This window comes from Girardinichthys multiradiatus, chromosome 2, assembly GCF_021462225.1.
Source record: "Girardinichthys multiradiatus isolate DD_20200921_A chromosome 2, DD_fGirMul_XY1, whole genome shotgun sequence".
Classification (NCBI taxonomy): domain Eukaryota; kingdom Metazoa; phylum Chordata; class Actinopteri; order Cyprinodontiformes; family Goodeidae; genus Girardinichthys; species Girardinichthys multiradiatus.
Window position 1 is genome coordinate 13,965,666 of NC_061795.1, and position 21,292 is coordinate 13,986,957.

General features: G+C 39.5%; 1 protein-coding gene across 2 annotated transcripts in view; it reads right to left on the reverse strand.

The window, feature by feature from the left end:
• The window catches only part of cspg4 (chondroitin sulfate proteoglycan 4), a 114,239-nt gene that overhangs the window by 6,368 nt on the left and 86,579 nt on the right, over positions 1–21,292 (reverse strand). For both annotated transcript variants that reach the window (XM_047350301.1, XM_047350304.1), the window contains 3 exons: positions 12,369–12,567; positions 11,886–12,017; positions 10,240–10,400 (listed from right to left, as the gene is read on the reverse strand). In XM_047350301.1, the coding sequence (XP_047206257.1) occupies positions 10,240–10,400; positions 11,886–12,017; positions 12,369–12,567 (492 nt within the window). The remainder of the gene's footprint in view (positions 1–10,239; positions 10,401–11,885; positions 12,018–12,368; positions 12,568–21,292) is intronic.

Consider the following 21,292-nt stretch of genomic DNA (forward strand, 5'->3'; position numbering starts at 1 on the left):
GAGCCACGGTGCACAGGCGTGTGCAGGAAATGGGCTACAGGTGCCGCATTCCCCAGGTCAAGCCACTTTTGAACCAGAAACAGCGGTAGAAGCGCCTGACCTGGGCTACAGAGAAGCAGCACTGGACTGTTGCTCAGTGGTCCAAAGTACTTTTTTCGGATGAAAGCAAATTCTGCATGTCATTCGGAAATCAAGGTGCCAGAGTCTGGAGGAAGACTGGGGAGAAGGAAATGCCAAAATGCCAGAAGTCCAGTGTCAAGTACCCACAGTCAGTGATGGTCTGGGGTGCCGTGTCAGCTGCTGGTGTTGGTCCACTGTGTTTTATCAAGGGCAGGGTCAATGTAGCTAGCTATCAGGAGATTTTGGAGCACTTCATGCTTCCATCTGCTGAAAAGCTTTATGGAGATGAAGATTTCATTTTTCAGCACGACCTGGCACCTGCTCACAGTGCCAAAACCACTGGTAAATGGTTTACTGACCATGGTATCACTGTGCTCAATTGGCCTGCCAACTCTCCTGACCTGAACCCCATAGAGAATCTGTGGGATATTGTGAAGAGAACGTTGAGAGACTCAAGACCCAACACTCTGGATGAGCTAAAGGCCGCTATCGAAGCATCCTGGGCCTCCATAAGACCTCAGCAGTGCCACAGGCTGATTGCCTCCATGCCACGCCGCATTGAAGCAGTCATTTCTGCAAAAGTATTCCCGACCAAGTATTGAGTGCATAACTGTACATGATTATTTGAAGGTTGACGTTTTTTGTATTAAAAACACTTTTCTTTTATTGGTTGGATGAAATATGCTAATTTTGTGAGATAGGAATTTTGGGTTTTCATGAGCTGTATGCCAAAATAATCCGTATTAAGACAATAAAAGACCTGAAATATTTCAGTTAGTGTGCAATGAATCTAAAATATATGAATGTTACATTTTCATCATTACATTATGGAAAATAATGAACTTTATCACAATATGCTAATATTTTGAGAAGGACCTGTACATCCTTGTACGACTATCCTTATTAGTACAATGCTTTAAGATGTCTAGTCCTGAAATATATTTTGAGTTTTCTTACAGATTTTTACCATTCTTATGCCTTAAACATGTTAACATTTTAAAATACTGGACATCTACATGGTGTCTTTTATATTTGAATAGACTCCATACCCCAGACACCCCAGATTAGTTCTCTTCTCATGAGACTTCAGCTTGAAAAGGTTTTAAATTTATTTCCTACATAAAGAAAAAAGCATTAAACATCTACACTTCTTTTGTACTTATCCTCTTATCTTTGCTTTTACTTTAACCCCAAGCAGGAGGCCACTTTATTAGGGACATCTTTGGAACTGCCTTAATCCATCATGGCATCATGGATTCAACAAGGTGTCAGGAACATCCCTCATAAAAGCTGGTCCATACTGACCAATTTCCTGCTCCACCCTCCCCCAAAAGTACTCTACTAGGTTGGGATTTGGTGACTGTGGAGGCCACTGGAGTACAGGGCACTCGTTGTCAAGTTCCTATGTGAATTAAGACCTCCGCTTCCACCTCCTGGCAGGTGTAGAACCCAGTGTCGACTGGGGTTCGACATGTTGTGCATTCAGAGGAGACACTGCACAAACTTTGGTTTGAAAGAGTGGTTATTTGAACTATAGTTCAATTTATATGATCTCAAACCAGTGTTTGTAATTATCCTTTGACATCAAAAACGCATTTTTGATTACAAAACTGTCGCTTACTGGGTAAATTAAATTTTTCAGTCCAATCTCGGTAAACCCAAGAAATGGTCGTGCATAAAAATCTTAGTAGATGAGGAGTTTCTGAAATACTCATACCAGCCCATCTGGCACATAAACCATGTCACGTTCAAAGTGAATTAAATCTCCTTTCTTTCCCATTGGGCTGCTCGGTTTGAACCTCAGCAAATTGTCTTCACCACATCTGGATACCTAAATGCATGAAATCACTGCTAAACAACTGGCCAATTTTCTGTTAATGAGCAATTGAAAAGATGTACCTAATAAAGTGGCTGGGGAGAGTAATTTGCAACAGAACTGGAAATTTGGTCCCTGTGAATGCTACAGGTCCCAAATTTGTCACTGTTTGAGAAATCACACACTTACAGAATTTAGTTTCTTTGATCTAAAAAATTATAGCATTGTCCTATATATATATATATATATATATATACACAGTACAGACCAAAAGTTTGGACACACCCTCTCATTCAAAGAGTTTCCTTTATTTTCATGACTATGAATATTGTAGCTTCACACTGAAGGCATCAAAACTATGAATTAACACATGTGGAATTATATACTGAACAAAAAAATGTGAAACAACTGCAAATATGTCTTATATTCTAGGTTCTTCAAAGTAGCCACCTTTTGCTTTGATTACTGCTCTGAACACTCTTGGCATTCTGTTGATGAGCTTCAAGAGGTAGTCACCTGAAATGGTTTTCCAACAGTCTTGAAGGAGTTCCCAGAGATGCTTAGCACTTGTTGGCCCTTTTGCCTTTACTCTGCGGTCCAGCTCACCCCAAACCATCTCGATTGGGTTCAGGTCCGGTGACTGTGGAGGCCAGGTCATCTGGCGCAGCACCCCATCACTCTCCTTCTTGGTCAAATAGCCCTTACTCAGCCTGGAGGTGTGTTTGGGGTCATTGTCCTGTTGAGAAATAAATGATGGTCCAACTAAACGCAAAGCGGATGGAATAGCATGCCGCTGCAAGATGCTGTGGTAGCCATGCTGGTTCAGTATGCCTTCAATTTTGAATAAATCCCCAAAAGTGTCACCAGGAAAGCACCCCCACACCATCACAACTCCTCCTCCATGCTTCACGGTGGGAACCAGGCATGTAGAGTCCATCCGTTCACCTCTTCTGCGCCGCACAAAGACACGGTGGTTGGAACCAAAGATCTCAAACTTGGAGTCATCAGACCAAAGCACAGATTTTCACTGGTCTAATGTCCAGTCCTTGTGTTCTTTAGCCCAAACAAGTCTCTTCTGCTTGTTGCTTGTCATCAGCAGTGGTTTCCTAGCAGCTATTTTACCATGAAAGCCTGATTCACACAGTCTCCTCTTAACAGTTGTTCTAGAGATGTGTCTGCTACTAGAACTCTGTGTGGCATTGACCTGTTCTCTAATCTGAGCTGCTGTTAACCTGCGATTTCTGAGGCTGGCGACTCGGATGAACTTATTGTCTGCAGTGGAGGTGACTCTTGGTCTTCCTTTCCTGGGGCGGTCCTTATGTGAGCCAGTTTCTTTGTAGCGCTTCATGGTTTTTGCGACTGCACTTGGGGACACTTTGAAAGTTTTCCCAATTGTTCGGACTGACTGACCTTCATTTCTTAAAGTAATGATGGCCACACGTTTTTCTTCACTTAGCTGCTTTTGTCTTGCCATAATACAAACAGTCTATTCAGTAGGACTATCATCTGTGTACTGTATCCATATCCTTCACAACACAACTGATGGTCCCAACCCCATTTATAAGGCTTGAAATCCCACTTATTGAACCTGACAGGGCACACCTGTGAAGTGAAAACTATTTCAGGTGACTATCACTTGAAGCTCATCAACAGAATGCCAAGAGTGTGTGGAGCAGTAATCAAAGCAAAAGGTGGCTACTTTGAAGTACCTAGAATATAAGACATACGGGGGTTGGACAATGAAACTGAAACACCTGGTTTTAGACCACAATAATTTATTAGTATGGTGTAGGGCCTCCTTTTGCGGCCAATACAGCATCAATTCATCATGGGAATGACATATACAAGTCCTGCACAGTGGTCAGAGGAATTTTAAGCCATTCTTCTTGCAGGATAGTGGCCAGGTCACTACGTGATACTGGTGGAGGAAAACGTTTCCTGACTCGCTCCTCCAAAACACCCCAAAGTAGCTCAATAATATTTAGATCTGGTGACTGTGCCGGCCATGGGAGATATTCAACTTCACTTTCATGTTCATCAAACCAATCTTTCACCAGTCTTGCTGTGTGTATTGGTGCATTGTCATCCTGATACACGGCACCGCCTTCAGGATACAATGTTTGAACCATTGAATGCACATGGTCCTCAAGGATGGTTCGGTAGTCCTTGGCAGTGACGCGCCCGTCTAGCACATGTATTGGGCCAAGGGAATGCCATGATATGGCAGCCCAAACCATCACTGATCCACCCCCATGCTTCACTCTGGGCATGCAACAGTCTGGGTGGTACGCTTCTTTGGGGCTTCTCCACACCGTAACTCTCCCGGATGTGGGGAAAACAGTAAAGGTGGACTCATCAGAGAACAATACATGTTTCACATTGTCCACAGACCAAGATTTGTGCTCCTTGCACCATTGAAACCGACGTTTGGCATTGGCATGAGTGACCAAAGGTTTGGCTATAGCAGCCCGGCCGTGTATATTGACCCTGTGGAGCTCCCGACTGACAGTTCTGGTGGAAACAGGAGAGTTGAGGTGCACATTTAATTCTGCCGTGATTTGGTCAGCCGTGGTTTTATGTTTTTTGGATACAATCCGGGTTAGCACCTGAACATCCCTTTTAGACAGCTTCCTCTTGCGTCCACAGTTAATCCTGTTGGATGTGGTTCGTCCTTCTTGGTGGTATGCTGACATTACCCTGGATACCGTGGCTCTTGATACATCACGAAGACTTGGTGTCTTGGTCACAGATGCGCCAGCAAGACGTGCACCGACAATTTGTCCTCTTTTGAACTCTGGTATGTCACCCATAATGTTGCGTGTATTTCAATATTTTGAGTAAAACTGTGCTCTTACCCTGCTAATTGAACCTTCACACTCTGCTCTTACTGGTGCAATGTGCAATCATTGAAGGCTAGCTACCAGGCTGTTCCAATTTAGCCATGAAACCTCCCACACTAAAATGACAGGTGTTTGAGATTCATTGTCCAACCCCTGTATTTTCAGTTGTTTCACACTTTTTTGTTCAGTATATAATTCCATATGTGTTAATTCATAGTTTTGATGCCTTCACTGTGAAGCTACAATATTCGTAGTCATGAAAATAAAGAAAACGTTTTGAATGAGAAGGTGTGTCCAAACATTTGGTCTGTACTGTATATATCTAAAAAGATCATAACCGTAGTCCACTAGAGATAGACAGCAGCGCCCGTGACCCTGCAAGGACAAGCGGGTATAGAGGATGGATGGAAGGATGATTGCAGTCATCATTTCAGAGTCATGAATATATCCTTTTATTATGGCAGCACTGTCATATGTTGAGGTTTTTGTTGTGGACCAAAGTGCAGATGCAGGCGAGGAGACGGCATGCTGAGCAAAACGATGATTTATTTAAGTCCTAACTCTGGCAAAACAGAAGGGAGGTAGGCAGGGTGTATCAGAGTTAACAGAAGTCCAGGTCTAACACAGCACGAGAAACGAAAGGAACTTGGTGCAGGGAAGGTGATGCAACAAACCAGCACTGAACAAAGGACCTAGACTAACTAATATACAGAGGGTAACAAAGGGCAAGTAATCAAAAGAACTAAGAACAGGTGTGACACGGAGGCAGGGAGGCTAAAGGAACAGGTGAAACTAATACAGAGACTAAAGCATGAGGGAAGGAACTAATTAACACGACAGTAAGCAGAACCAAACAAAACCACAGACCAAGATAAAATAACCAAAGAAGCATAAGAAATCTAGAATAACCATGAACAGAGAAACTAGAGGAAACATAGAAACAATACAAAGCAAAACAATAAACAAGATAAATAGGAAAGCATAAGGAAACTAGAATAACCATGAACTAAAGTAAGCAGAGAAACTAGAGGGAACATAGGAACTACAATGACAACCTAAGAACAAAGAACCCATAAAGAAAACCTGAATACAAAAGTAAACCAACCTAACCACACTGACTGAATAGACTAGAAAGGAAACTAGTAAACAAGAAGAGGGCAAAGCAACAATTGCCAAGACATAAATAAATGCGACGATACTAAAAGAGAAATTATACTAGAGGATACAAGGAAGACAATGAACTATAATAATTACAATAACAATAATACTAATAATAAACCATACTAAGTAATAAGAGAACACCCATAAGGATATGGAAGCAAATCGTTACCATATTTCAAATGAAAAAGCATTTTCAGAAATGCTTTTTCATTTTAAGAATGTGGCTGCATTGTTTGACTCATAAATTAAATTAGTAATCAATAATCCTATTTGCATTTTAATTTTCTTCTTCAAGACTGCTCATTCTTTCACTTAATTAAAATGAAAAAGACATTTGAGATTTATTTTTCAAAATGCACCCCAGCAAATAGATACCAAAATTCAATTTGAAATGTAAAATTTGAAAATGAAAAAGCATTTCCAGAAATGCTTTTTCATTTTAAGAATGTGGCTGCATTATTTGACCCATAAATACAATTAGTAATCAATCATCCTATTTGCATTTGCATTTTCTTCTTCAAGACTGCACATTTTATGCCATAATCAAAAAGAAAACAAAGCAGACATTGCTTTTTCGTTTTCGTGGTCTGCCCGCAAAGTACTGCCCAGAACTCGAAAAAGCCTTCCGAGCTGCGAGCGCAGCAGAGTGACGTCAGCAGCCGCTCTTCCTCAGCTCCCTGCTGACCGAGCTACCCATCTTGTTCGGTAGGGGGCGCTGTGCACGTCTGTATTGCATTACATTGCAAACGTGCCGAGAAATTGATTGAATTGCAGCAAGGCCGAGCTCAATTTGTGGCAGTGGCAGGCAGAACTGGTAGTTCCCACTGAAGCTACCACCGGAATTGCCACAGCCTGCTGCAGGGTGGCAGGGGATTCCGCGAGGATGCCAGAAGGTGCCAGACCGGCCGTAAAAGCTCGCCAAGGCGGTTGCCGCTATTTTTGTGGAAGCTAATGCTGATTATCGGGAAATGGGATGTCATTGTTGTTATAGCCTGTTACCTTTAAATAATGATTTCATTATTTAATAAACAGCTTTAGACCCATAACATAAGGTGATCGTATTTACTTGACATGGAAAATAAATAGCACTATGTGTTTGTGTTACGTGTTGAAAGGATGACGAAGATTTATTGCACAAACAGCCGGTTTATTATAGAGCACGAGAGGCTATTCTGAATTGTCACTCACAGAACATTTTAAATAAATGCTTAAAAACACGCTGGATGTCCCAGGCCATAAGGCTGCCACGAGGATGCCACAGCCTGCCACCGGAATTACCAGTTCTACCTGGCACTGCCACAAATTGAGCTCGGCCCTGCTGCAATTCAATCAATTTCTCGGCACATTTCAATTCAATTCAATTCAAAGATACTTTATTGATCCCCGAGGGGAAATTAGAATTCCAGTACAACCCATCCAAACATACATCATGACACAAGACAAGGGGGGGACGGGTCACCGAGGCTTTGCTGCCCACTCACAGGCGCTGCCCTTGCTAGATGAGAAAAGAGGCCACATTAGGTAAGTAGAGGGAAAAAAAAATCATATTTCACACTTTATCCTTAGCAGGATACAGTTTGAGATTGCAAAAAACCTCAGCACAAAGAAGCAACAAGTTGACAAAACAACATCATGCCGGGAACGGTGAAGGTGGTGTGAGGGGCTGCATATGTTTATCTTGAGCATGTGTGTGTGTGCAAGTGAGTGTGTTTGCAATGTAATGCATTGCAGATGTGCACAGCGCCCCCTACCGAACAAGATGGGTAGCTTGGTCAGCAGGGAGCTGAGGAAGAGCAGCTGCAGACGTCACTCTGCTGCGCCTGCCACTTGGAATACTTTTTCGTTTTCGAGTTCTGGGCAGTACTTTGCGGACAGACCACAAAAACAAAAAAGCAATGTCTGCTTTGTTTTCTTTTTGATTATGGCATAAAATGTGCAGTCGTGAAGAAGAAAATGCAAATAGGATGATTGATTACAAATTTTATTTATGGGTCAAATAATGCAGCCACATTCTTAAAATGAAAAAGCATTTCTGGAAATGCTTTTTCATTTTCAAATTTTACATTTCAAATTGAATTTTGGTATCTATTTGCTGGGGTACATTTTGAAAAATAAATCTCAAATGTCTTTTTCTTTTTCATTTTAATTAAGTGAAATAATGAGCAGTCTTGAAGAAGAAAATTAAAATGCAAATAGGATTATTGATAACTAATTTAATTTATGAGTCAAACAATGCAGCCACATTCTTAAAATGGAAAAGCATTTCTGAAAATGCTTTTTCATTTGAAATATGGTAACGATTTGCTTCCATATAAGGAAACCTAAGAGAGAAAACACTAGGAGGCGGTAGAGGGAGCAAAGGAACTAGAGGACATGATACCAAAACCCAAAATAGAAACAACTAAGCAAAGAGTAAACAACAAAGCCACAAACAAAGTCCAAAAATGTCACACTCTGACAAGCACTGAATAAATATAACTCCAAATAAGATAAATAAGGCCTTTTGAGCCATAACACTGCAGTGAATTTATGAAGGCAAGCATAGACAGACTGCCAAGCAGGTCAAACTGTGTTTTTAGCTCAGCTTAGTGTCAGATTTTCTATCTTCTTTCTCTTTATTCAAACACAGTGAGGGATGGATGTGGACAGAAGTTCCTTAATAGATCAAAAACCTTGGCAACTGCATGTATCTTGGAACCACAATATTAATAATCAATGGTGTTTTCATTGTTTTTGGAGCTTCGATATTTTACTATGTTATTACTGAGCAGAAAATCCATGCGCCTATTTCTTAGGAAAAACGTCCCAGACTTACTTAGAAAACAACAAAAAATTAGTAAGGAAACCAAAAGCTCAGCACGGAACTCTTGAAAATTCGGAGGCATTTCTGATACCATTAGCACAATGTCTTGCTAGATACCGCCCCCTGCTGGTAAAGATAAAGAACATACCTTTTTCTCACACTGAAAGCTTTGGCACTTCAGAATGACCAAAGTGACGTGGGTTTTTATACACCTAAAACAGCTATACACCTTTATTCAAGCAAAACACTTGACCAGCAAATTACAGGATAAAGAATGATTAATTGTAATTTTAAAATGAGAAAAGACACAAATCATGTGTTTTGATGCTATCAGTCATTTGCAAATATGTAATCACAAAGGAGACAGAGGATTTGAATAAAGAGAGGATTGGATTTTGTTTGGGAGAGGATATTTTTGATCATTTCAACAAACACGAAATGTTCCCTGTTTTAGCCCAGATTTATTGACCTTTCATCTGGTTTTACTGAGGTAAAAATATTTGTACATTATTTGAGACCTTGAGTTACATCTGTTGTAAACATAAACGAAAAGGTTTGAAAGAATTACAGTAATTCTCTTTCAGCTTTGGTAATGATAATATACAACAAACACACCTGTCCAAACTCTTCTGCGCCTGCTGACATCATGAGTGGTGGAATTATGTGTGCCGGTAAGTGCTGAGAATTTACTGTGACTTGTTTTTTGTTCACAGTCTTCTTCCAGGAAGCTTTGTCTTAGTTTTTACTTTGATGCACCTTTGGTAGAAGACTTAATCCAGTTTGTCCAGCAAAATTACAATTCCACGGTCAGAGTTCAGCACTGAACAGACCCCCAGCTTCAGAATCAGAGTGAGCTGCAAAGTCAGAGAGTGAGAGGGCCAAAAGCTGATCGGACCCGAAGGAAAAACCCAAATTGGTCTTAAAAAAGAAAACAGCAGTTTGACCCAATTGCGAGAACTCTTGTCCTGCTTTATCTTAGCTTGTTTACATCCCACTTTGGACCTCAAAGGCCTTTTCTGTTTGAATTCCCCTTTCTGCAGTCGTCCAAACCCGCCCTCAGACTTATGTCAGGCATTTCGAGCTGCAATTTATGTCCAGAAATAATACATACTGAACGCTTATTGTCAGTTCCTTTCAGAATATCCCTTTCACTAGGTAAAGCTTATGTTTTTTGTAAGTTTTGTTTCTTCACTGAATTAATCTTTGAGCTATACATTAGTGTGATTACTAAGAGGTTAATTATTGATTTGATTTTTTTGCCAGTTGATCTTTGATTCATAGATATCATGAACTAACTTAATAATTGCTATAGTGAATGATCACTCGTGATCTTGGTGCATAAAAAGCCTTTCACTGGATTAAAATACGCACTCCAGCTCTTACTGTTCATTAAAATACTACTTATCGTGATTTAATGTCAAGGTACAAAATAATGTTTTGATGGAAATTGTTGTTCAATCCCTTTTAAGAAACATGCTAAACTTCACTCAAAAAGTTACCTGTGACTGTGAGAATAAGTGAATTTCTTCAAACTGGTTCGGGCCATTGGCCAAGATGAGCCTTCCCAAACGAGGCGGGCGGATCAGCAGGAAGCTTGCGTCAGTCCCATCTTCACTGGTTGCAACTCCAAGGTTGGCACTTTTGATAGGCTGCCGTGTTCCTGAAAATGGCACGCAAAAACAAAAATGTGAAAAATGGTCTCTTAGAAAGACCAAAAGCTAGAACTCCTGTACACTGTAGCTTCCTTACACAAGTTTGAAAATATGTCCAAGCTCAGTAAATGTGACAACTGATATGATGCCCAGTGCACTAGGTATTAATAAGTATATCTATGTAAATAAAATGTAATTTCGAAAAGCATTAGCAAAAATAAAATAAAAACATAAAGATTTATGAAATAGTGCATTATAATACATAGAAGAAAATGTTATAAAAATATATTAAAATGTCTACATGTCCAAAGGGAAGTCTGGAAAGATTTAATCAGTGACTTCAGAGAACACTGTCCTCATTCAAACCCTTTTACTTTAAAGTTGCATCAAACTAAGTAAAATGCACAACATAAATTTGTTACATGCTGCAGGATTTAAAAATGGAAGCTAAAAGCAGGTCCTAGAAACAGTCCTCTCAAGAGCATTTTGGAAAATTTAGGGCAACCTGAAATGCAAAATGCTGCAATTACTGCTGGTGTCCAGTAAGGGGTGCTGATTTAACAAGGTTTATCCTTAACATGTTCAGTGTATATGTATGTCATCCCTCTTCAACCTTTTCACATTCTGTCACATTATAATCACAACATTAATGTATTTTATCAGAATTTTATCTTATAGACAAACAGAAATGCACATTAAATGAAAAGGTGTGCTTTTATATTCATTACTATGATACTGCTAAACAAAATGCAGTACAAACAATTGCCCCTGAAAATGTCAATCTAAACTTGAACTGGCCAAGCAAGGAGACCATTTAACAGAGAATCAGCTAAATGTGCCACAGTAACTCAGAAGGAGCTGCAGAAATCCACAACTCAAGTGGGGGAATTTGTTGACAGAACAGCCATTCAGGCACTACACAAATCTGGCTTCTGTGGAAGAAGATAGCCGTTACTGAAAGGAAGCCATGAGAAGTACAGTTTGGGGTGTGCCACAATATCATTGCCCCTCCACTTTACGAGTATACTCTTTTTTGAGTAGGTCCAACAAGTCCCAATTAAATATATTACAGTTCATGTGACAAAATGTATAGAGGTTCAAGGGATATGGATATTTTTTGCAAGGCACTGTGAATGGAGCTTTGCGGCAGTGCAGAGAGGCATAATGCCAGTGACATACCATCTATGTCCTGCTGTTTGAAACCGCCCTACCAAATTATCACACTTGCTGAGATAGTATCCATTCATTCAGCAAATTGCTTCTACACATCCTCCTCTTTCCCACCTACTTCCCCTCTTTCTGCCTCAGCATGAATTTCTTGCTTTGTTTAATCGCCAGCTCATTCTCTCAGATGTTCTGAATCTCTGGCTCTGCGCTGAGGAACAATCTCTGTGTCGTGCCTGCTCAGTCTGTTTCCTATCCTCGCTTTGCAGTGTAAACCAAACATTCATCACCTCATCGCTAAGAATCGGGTAGCCTTTTGGCATCCTTACCTGGAAACACTACGAGTTCCTCCCCCGTTTCCAAGGTGATGGTGTGAGGCCTGGCCCTGATGACAAATCGATAGAGAGGAGATGTGTGCTCTCCATCTGTCACTGTGAAACTGAACTCACCAGACTCTTCACCTGGAGGAGGACAGGAAAGTTTCTTTTCCCACTCTGTTAAACTTTATATTTGGTACATAGTAAAAGCAGGATGTAATTAGAGGTTTGCTATGCCTCGATAACCTTGATGAGCAAGAAGCATTTATATATCACAGAAAAGAGGGGAAAAGGCATATTCAAGTGGTCGCTTTTTCACAGCATAGCCTTAGTGTATGTTAAAAGGTGCATCAATCAGTTCTATTGACTTTCTGATTACTTTTATCTGCTTAGAGGTGCAAAGATGCATGCATTCATGCAAATTAAAGAACAAATGACTGCACATAAAGGTCATTTAATAAAAAAAACTAGAGATGAGGATTTTTGGCCTCTAACCCTCATGGATGAAGATGATCTCCCCTCTGTTTATGTGAGCCTGTGAGAAATTTTGAATACTCTCCCCTGGCTCTTCTTTTAATGCCACCACCCCATTGGTTGGCATTTCTATGTGGTAAACCAGTTCCTCCGCAGGGGTGTCGGCGTCCTCTGTGCTCAGCATACTGGCGGTGATAACAGCTTGCTCACCGGCGAGAACCTGGGGAATATCAAAGACAGATGGGACATGGAGTCACACAGGGATGAAAAGACACTGCAGATCGCCTGTTTAAAGTCATGTCACAGCATCTCAATCGGATTTAAGACCAGACAAAGCCACTGAGCCATTTAGAGGGGGAGTTGCTAGTGTGCTTAAGATTATTGTCTTGCTGAATAACCCAAGTGTGCTTGTGTTTTGCAGCACTGATGGCTGAATGTTCTGGTAGAGCAGAATTCATGGTTTCAGGAGTTAAGGCAAATCATCACGGTCCTGTAGTAAATAAGTAAGTAAAATTGTATTAGTATAGCACCTTTCACAGATAAAATCACAAAGTGCGTCACAAAACACATAAGAGAAGCAAAGCAAATATAGACATCACATTTTTAAACATCCCATTAATTAAAAGCCCGTCTGTACAAATGTGTTTTTAACTGCATTTTGAATTGGTCAACGGAGTCGACGTGGCGTAAAAACAATGGACGGGAATTCCACTATTAGGGTGCAATGACCTGGAACGCCCCACGAGTCTTAAACCTTGTTCAAGGGACTAACAGTAGACCCTGATCAGCAGACCTCAGAGCTCTGGCAGAAGACTGGGGCTTAAGCATATCTCAGATAAATTGAGGGGCCGAACCATGCAGATCCCTAAAAGTTAAAACAAAAAGTTTAAAATCAAACCTAAAAGTAACTGGTAGCCAGTGAAGTGAAGCTAAGACAGGAGGATTCTGAGCTCTCCTGCTTATCCCTGTCAAGAGTCTTGCCGCAGCATTCTGTACCGTCTGAATGCAACGCACAGCAGATTTGTTAAAACAGGTAAAACGTCCATTACAATAATCCACCCGAGATGAAACAAAAGCATGTAAAATAAGTTCTAATTCACATCCAGACACCATAGAATGATTAAAACAATTTTGAGCTAATTTCTTGGAATGGTGATCAAGAGACATACAACTGCTAAAGGTCACACCCAGATTTGACTGATCAGATGATCCCAGGAAACTGATGTGCTTTCTGCTTTCAGGAACCTTTTCATTAGGTGCCAAAATCAATGTTTCAGTTTTATTGAATTCAGCTGTAGGCAATTTACATTTAACCATTTTTAATCTCTACCAAGCAGTCACTTAGACTTGATAGTTTCAAAAACACAGAAGAGTTTGTGCCAGCAAAGCAGCCCAGACCATCACACTACCACCATTATGTTTGACAATCAGCGTTTTTCTGTAATGCTGTGCTTGTTACAATCTGATGGAATTTCAGTGTAACAAGTAATTTTGGGCTATTTTATTTTTCAGTGGTTTTCTTAATTGCATTTTAAAATTTTCTAGTGTTCTGTTTTTCTGTGTCCCCTGCTGTACTTTGGCTCATTGTCTTAGTTTCATACTATCTCACAGCTGTATAAATTCTCCTTGGTACAGTCACTCCATTGTCAGATCCTATGTTGCTGTCGCCAGTCCATTGCTTTTCCTAGCTCTGTTATTAGAAGTCTCTTCATTTGGGTCCTCAACAACACCAAAACATTTTACCCCAAAAGTAACTGGATTCAAAATCCTCCAAAAAATTTCCCTTTTCTCCAAACAATCAACAGAATATTTTCCCCCAAATACTTTTGGTCAGAAGTGGTTTTGGCCTTGCCATTTCTGCTCTGTCTCTTTCTTATAGTTGACAATGACTTTGTTTCTCAACTGTTCTTTAATTTCTTTAGATTGGAGGAAGACATGTTGTGTTTTGACATCTCTTAACTTACTTCATGTTGTAAGACTAGTGCTGTGATGTGATTATTTATTCTACAGGTCTGACAGTAATCAGACCTGGGTTTGACTCATGAAACCCAGCTTTTTCACATAGGGCCACATTGGTTAGGATAGCTTTTTACACTAGACACTTAAAAATCAGAATCAGAATCAGAATCAGCTTTATTGCCTAGTTCATGCATACAAATGAAAATGAATATGAAAATGAATCACAGACAAACTGCTTTCCATTGACCTCCTGACTTGGGTTTGTATTTACTCTCTATTTGATATTCAAATGTGTTTGATAATCTAAAACATGTAAGTGTTATCAAAAATCAAAAACCTGAATAAATCTGTGATGGGGCAAACACCTTTTGACTACATTGTAACAGGTTTCTCAAAAACCACAATCTTCTGTGTGGTAATTATAACTAAAGGATAAAAAACTAAAAGTTAACTATTCCTGGTACCACTGAGGTGTTTAAAAGGTAAGTCAAAGGAGAACGAAAGCTATTTTTATAGAGGCATGTCAACCGTTTATCCTGGCTGCTACAACAAAGAGCTAGGCTTCATCATTTCATAGTTCATTTCATAAACCACCATTTGAAATATGAAAAGGTGCAGGTTGCCAGAGGACATCTATCTGTACCCTCCTTGGGGATTTTGTTTGCTTTTATCCTTAGTCTGTCACTGAACATGGTTGGTTGACAACCTTTTGGAGATATCAGAGTGAAAGTAATGATCAACATTTTCTAGGGAATACACATAGAGACTAGCCAAAATAATCGTGAGTACCAGTAAAACAAGATGCAACTTTAAAAAGTAAAAACATGATTTAAAAACCGGGGTCTCTCACATGGTGGGATGTCATCTCTGTTCCTGATAAGACTAATTAATGCCTGAAGGGAGGCTAGCAAAGAACAACAACAACATGCAGCTCATGCCGTAGCCACTTCTTAAGAAACAATTAAAAATGTTAATTGTGCTTCCACTGCAGAGTCCAAAGGCTCCTGTTATCAGAAGATGGAGCAGTGTTGCAGACTGAATGATTCTCCCAGGGTGGAACGCCTTTAATGGACTTCTAATGGTTGGCTGGCTGAAAGGAGCATTAATTGAAAGAAATGGGCCAGATCCCTAGAAAGGCATTCTTAAATAGCTGGGATCAGTTGGGAGAGTGAGTTGAGGTTGCCCCTCAATAAGAGTTTTCTATCGATTTATGGAGTCGTTCTTCCTCCAGACTCTGGATAAGGAGGAAGAACCCTCCAGTAGCAAGAAGAGAATATTCCTCAGACTCAGATATCACTTTATCAGTGCTAGTCACTGAGAGTCAGCTGTGAATGTGCTGTACAACATGAACAGCACAAATAAACCATTGCAACAAGTAGTGTAATAGTATCTATCTATCTATCTATCTATCTATCTATCTATCTATCTATCTATCTATCTATCTATCTATCTATCTATCTATCTATCTATCTATCTATCTATCTATCTATCTATCTATCTATCTATCTATCTATCTATCTATCTATCTATCTATCTATCTATCTATCTATCTATCTATCTATCTATCTATCTATCTATCTATCTATCTATCTATCTATCTATCTATCTATCTATCTATCTATCTGCTACTTTTACTTTTGAGTTCTTCAAGGAACTTGTAGTTTGTCTTTAAATTTAATTTGACTCAAAGTTCATTTTAACCAAGTCCAAACATAATGTTTAAATTCAATAAAGACAAACAAAAAACTATTAAAACCGAGGTAGGGAGTCAAGCTAGTGATTCTATACTGCTGTTGGAGCTGAAGGCTAATGTCAGCATGCTAACAAATCAAGTATCTATGATACAATTCATCAGAGGTAGTATTAGAATTTCAAGAACTCTCTGGTGCAAAATGGACAAGAAGTCACGCTGAAGTCAAAATTTCAGCTCAAAATGTCTCACCAACCCTGACCTCAAAATCTAATATGGTTATGAAATGTACAGATAGATGCAGTAATAAACCATGCTTGTTTAATTTGTATCTCATTGAAACCGTCCCATAGATATTGCTTTGCAACTTGTCATATTGAATGTCTTGTTACAGTATGTAACAAAATACATTACATAGAGAACTGCATTGTTACTTTCTGGTATTGCTACATTGTTATTAGCGCATATGGCTAACATCAGTTATCCTCGACAATGAGTAGTAAAAGCTAACCCCAATAAATTTCCTGATTTGAAGTTGGAATACAGTAAATACAAAGGGAAGAAGCTTTTACAACAATATGGTATTTTCAAATCCACCTATAATTATTACCACCTCGACTACAAATGTGTGCAAAAGTCTTATACGGTTGTAATGGGCACTTAGGTACCCATTAGTGTTTTTTATGTTTTATTTTTTGCCTTCTTTACCACCCTTCTTACTACATGTGGAGCCAAGATATAAATGGGTCCTCGCCCAGCCTTGTTTGTCCTACTACCATTTTAAACTCTAAGTATGGCTCTGACTGTACATAAAGCCAAATTTAGTCAAATAGTAATTTTTTTCTTTCATATCTAGCTTACCCTAATGGTATATTCTCTTGTATTTCCGATTTTGAAGGGTTTATTTATATCCTAATGAAACAGGAAGTCACAGACTATTAGTTAAAAGTTCCTAGACGCTCTGTTCAACATCAAAGATAAAATATAAATTAAAAAAAATTATTTTCTAATGTGGGACTTGTTGTAAATGTACTTAATTTAAAGTTTAAAGGCTAATGATGAAATCCAGTAATGATTTATAGATTTCAGGAGTGTTGTGGGTTCTTTAGTCTTATCCTGGACTGCTTACCTTGATATGATGGTAGTGCTGTGCTAAACGTCCATGCTCACATTTTGTTGGTTTAATCTGTGCAGACTGGACCTGTTTTAAGGCCACATAAATGTTTTCTTTTCAAACCCCTTATGCCATTTCTGATACAGTATTTCAGGCTCTAATGTAACAAAAGTGTTGTGAAGTGTATAATTTAGTTGCCTTACAGTCCACTGCATAAAACATCCTGTTCGGTTTCACACTCCATCAAAGCTCCATCACGACGACACACTGCATCAACAGTTCAAAGCTGTAATCCATCATCACACACTCGGGGCTTTTTTCTTTAACTGTGAGATTGTGTCTTTGTTCCGCTCTAATGACAACTTTTAGAACCGCGGATGAGTTCAAAGACAAGTGCGGTTTGAGTGGAAGGGAAATCAACTGCCCTGTTGTTGTTCACTGCAAAAAGGATTCAGCTATACATAGCAACTTTTCTGCATGGTAGCAGTAAATTAGTACAATGATCAGAATCACTTTGAACAGCAACATATCTGATTAATAGGTAAGCATTTATAACACAGTATGTATAAAGACCATAGAGACATAGAGATATTTTTACATGAATGTTCTTCCATCCTTTTGGTGCTGACCTGTAAGTTGTAAATGGTAATAATTATCTTGTTGGCCCTATTTCATGCCTGCTGTAATACATGAAGCTGGCATGCATGCAGGATGGAGAAACAGAGGTGGAAAACTGGAGATTGATTTCTGAACCTCTGAGACCGAGGTCAGTCACCCTATATTGTCAGGAAACAGTGTTTGAAGAGTTGGAATTTCCTAAACATACTTTATCCTGGTATTCGATTCACGAGGAAAGGCATACTACTGATTTCAAACTGTTTCTAGGTTCAGGCTGATTGGCGTTACAAGCAAGAACGTTGACATTAATTACCTTGATAACACTCTGATTTGTCTATAACTTGCAAGGAAGAGCGCAGATGTATACTGAGTGTATCAGGTCTTACTAAATTATTTATACCCCTGGAATCTTTTATCATTGTTGTCACAGTACATTCACATAGGTTAGTGTATTTTATTAGAATTTTTGTAATAAACCAACAGAAAAAAAAAGGTTTCCCAACTATGCTGCTGATCTCTGCAGCTCCTCCAGAATTACCATGGGCCTCTTAACTGCTCTGATTAATGCCCTCCTTGGGGGTATCAGATTTAAAGGAGCTGCACATCACACTTTTTCAGATTTTTGTTTATAAAAATGTGGAAAATTGCCTTTCCATAACCTTCCTCTTTATAATTATGACCTATTTTGTGTTGGTCTCTCACAAAAAATCCCAATACAATATAAGTTATGTTTGAGAAAATATTAAAAAGCTAAATGGGTGTTATTACTTTTGCAAGGCTCCGTAAAGCCAAGAAGTGGGCAACATTTTATCCGCTGCACCATTAACGTCTGTGCAGATCCAGTAATACCAAGCTATTGAGAGCCTCCATCTCCTCAGGGCTGTTTTCTCCCTAAGCCTGCACATGCACAGCCTGGCAGTTATTTCTTATTTCCCAGGCCACGAAGATGGGTAAATGGAGACTAACCCTAAATATCTGAGCCAATTCCACTGTTTGTGGTTTGTGAGAAAGAGTGGAAGTGGATCTGTTTGCCTTCCAGCAGAACACCCACCATCTCTTGACGAGACAGCTGCTCAGTGCACTCCTGTACTTTATCCCTCTGCTCACAGAAACCTTCAGATGAGAGATAGTTCTTTAAGTAACTCCCGATATGGTTCAGTATGCAGAGATAACTCAGCTGATAATAACACCCACCTGGACAGTCTCTAAGCTTAAGGAGAGAAATACTTGTTACCTATCCATCATTTTTTCAAGTCGTCTTACATTGCTTATGTTGCTACTGGTTTAAGAAAAAGCTTCAGGCAATATGGACCAGCTAATATGATGTGTTCTACTCAGATTCTTAGAAAGCCCAAAGCCTTAAAAAGGAAGTCAAGGCTTACATTTTAAGACTGTTTTTTCCTTGATCATGTGGACTCTGTTAAGTGTCATCAGCAGATTCATATCAGCTGGAAGAACCATGTAGTTTGCCTACACTGGTGCAGCAGGAAGGACAGTTGAACACCTTAGAGTAAGCTAATATAAGATAATGGGTGATGAGTGACAGTACATTATGATTTTTAATCTTCAATGCAAACCCAAGTCTCTCTAGAGTATATGAAACAAAAACAGTTCTGAAGGTGATTTTCCAAGGTTAATACTAACTGCAATTTCTGATCATGTAGATATATGCTAAATTTACCTAAAATAATGATTGGATGTAAGGCTTATAATACCTCTAAAAGAGTCAAAAACCATCAGGGACAAAATTTTCCACGAACTCAAGCATGCTTGTTAATGTTACGGGTCACAGTAACATCCACAGAGATTTCAAGTGCCAAGGTTTCTCATCAGAACGTTGCCCATCACACTGCCTCTGCTTGCTGTCCTTCTTAACATAATAAATACTGGTGCCATCAGTTTCCCGGATTAGCAATGCGCACACCTGCAGCAATTCAAGTGATGTAAAGATTCATCAAACCAGGGCACCTTTTTTCCATTGCTCTATTTTTTAAGATCATGTTTTGGGGGTGGACTGGGGTCAGCATTGGCGCTCTGGTAGCATTTTTCCACTAAAAGAACTCTTTCTTTTAGTTCAGTTCGCGTGCCTTCGAACTTTGGTGTTTTGTTGAGCATTGACGTGCATTTTCACCAGTTTTGCAAACTAAGCAAGAGTCATCAACAGTGGGCGTTATACAGTGTGGGGGGAAGCTTGGAAGCGAGACAGTGGAGCTTGCTGAGCTGCGCACAACTGCCCCCAATGCAAAAAGAGAGCATCCCTAACCTACAGTTAATACTGAAAAGGAGACTGCGACTCCACACAAGTAGAATGGTATCTTGTCCGTGGCCATGCAAATCTGCTACAGTAGCTCATTTGTTGGGTTGAAGCACAAATACTTTTCCTTTCTTGGATTATATTTGATAGGTACGGACAAAGGGCACCTCACCAGAGCTGTAGTTTCTGGGATGACTTGACCCAGTTATCTAGCCATCCTTGGCCCTTCTGAAACTTAAATCCTTAAACTTGCCCATTTTTCCTTCTTCTAACAAATCAACTTTGTGGACTAAATGTTTGCTTAATGTATCTTACCCACTGACAGGTGCAATGATCAAGAGACAATTAGTTCTATTGACTTCATCTGTTGGTGGTCATTATGTCCTAAGTTCAAGAGTTGTATATACTGGCTCAGATGTTTCTACAGTGCAGTTTCCTGCCTTTTCCACTAGATGGGTACATTGCTACACTCTCTACAAACATAATCTAGGGCAGGTATTCCAAAAATGGTCCTGCAAATTGATGGTTTATATAACAGTCAATGGATTTAGCAACTAAAGAGGATAGATTGCAAATTCAATTTGATTGAATACAATGGCTGAGATTTCATATTGAGGCGTTAATGGAGTAACAGGCACAGTCAAATGACTTAGTTTGCAGACGACTCAACAAGACAGTATTGCTTTTTATTTTTTTATCAGTTAGAGTCTCCGGGGGTGTGAAGCTGCAACAACCAAAGTCTCAACTGGTTCAGAAGGAGGGCTCAGGTTCTGGGAGTGGGAACTGAATGTGGAAAGACTACAGGAAAATGCAGACAGGGAAAATGACTGTGTCTGTGTCTGTCATGACCATGAAGAAAAGCAGACAGCAGAGATATTTTCATTCTGATTTCAGGTGCAAATCGGCAGTACTTTATATTGTGATGTTTATAAGCTTTAAAACAGACAGACAGACAGACAGACAGACAGACAGACAGACAGACAGACAGACAGACAGACAGACAGACAGACAGACAGACAGACAGACAGACAGACAGACAGACAGACAGACAGACAGACAGACAGATAGATAGATAGATAGATAGATAGATAGATAGATAGATAGATAGATAGATAGATAGATAGATAGATAGATAGATAGATAGATAGATAGATAGATAGATAGATAGATAGATAGATAGATAGATAGATAGATAGATAGATAGATAGATAGATAGACAGATGTATACTTTATTAAAACCAGCTGAGCTTGAGCAGATACTGGTCATGACCATGTAAAACATCATGCCTGATCAAACTGCTACAGAGGTT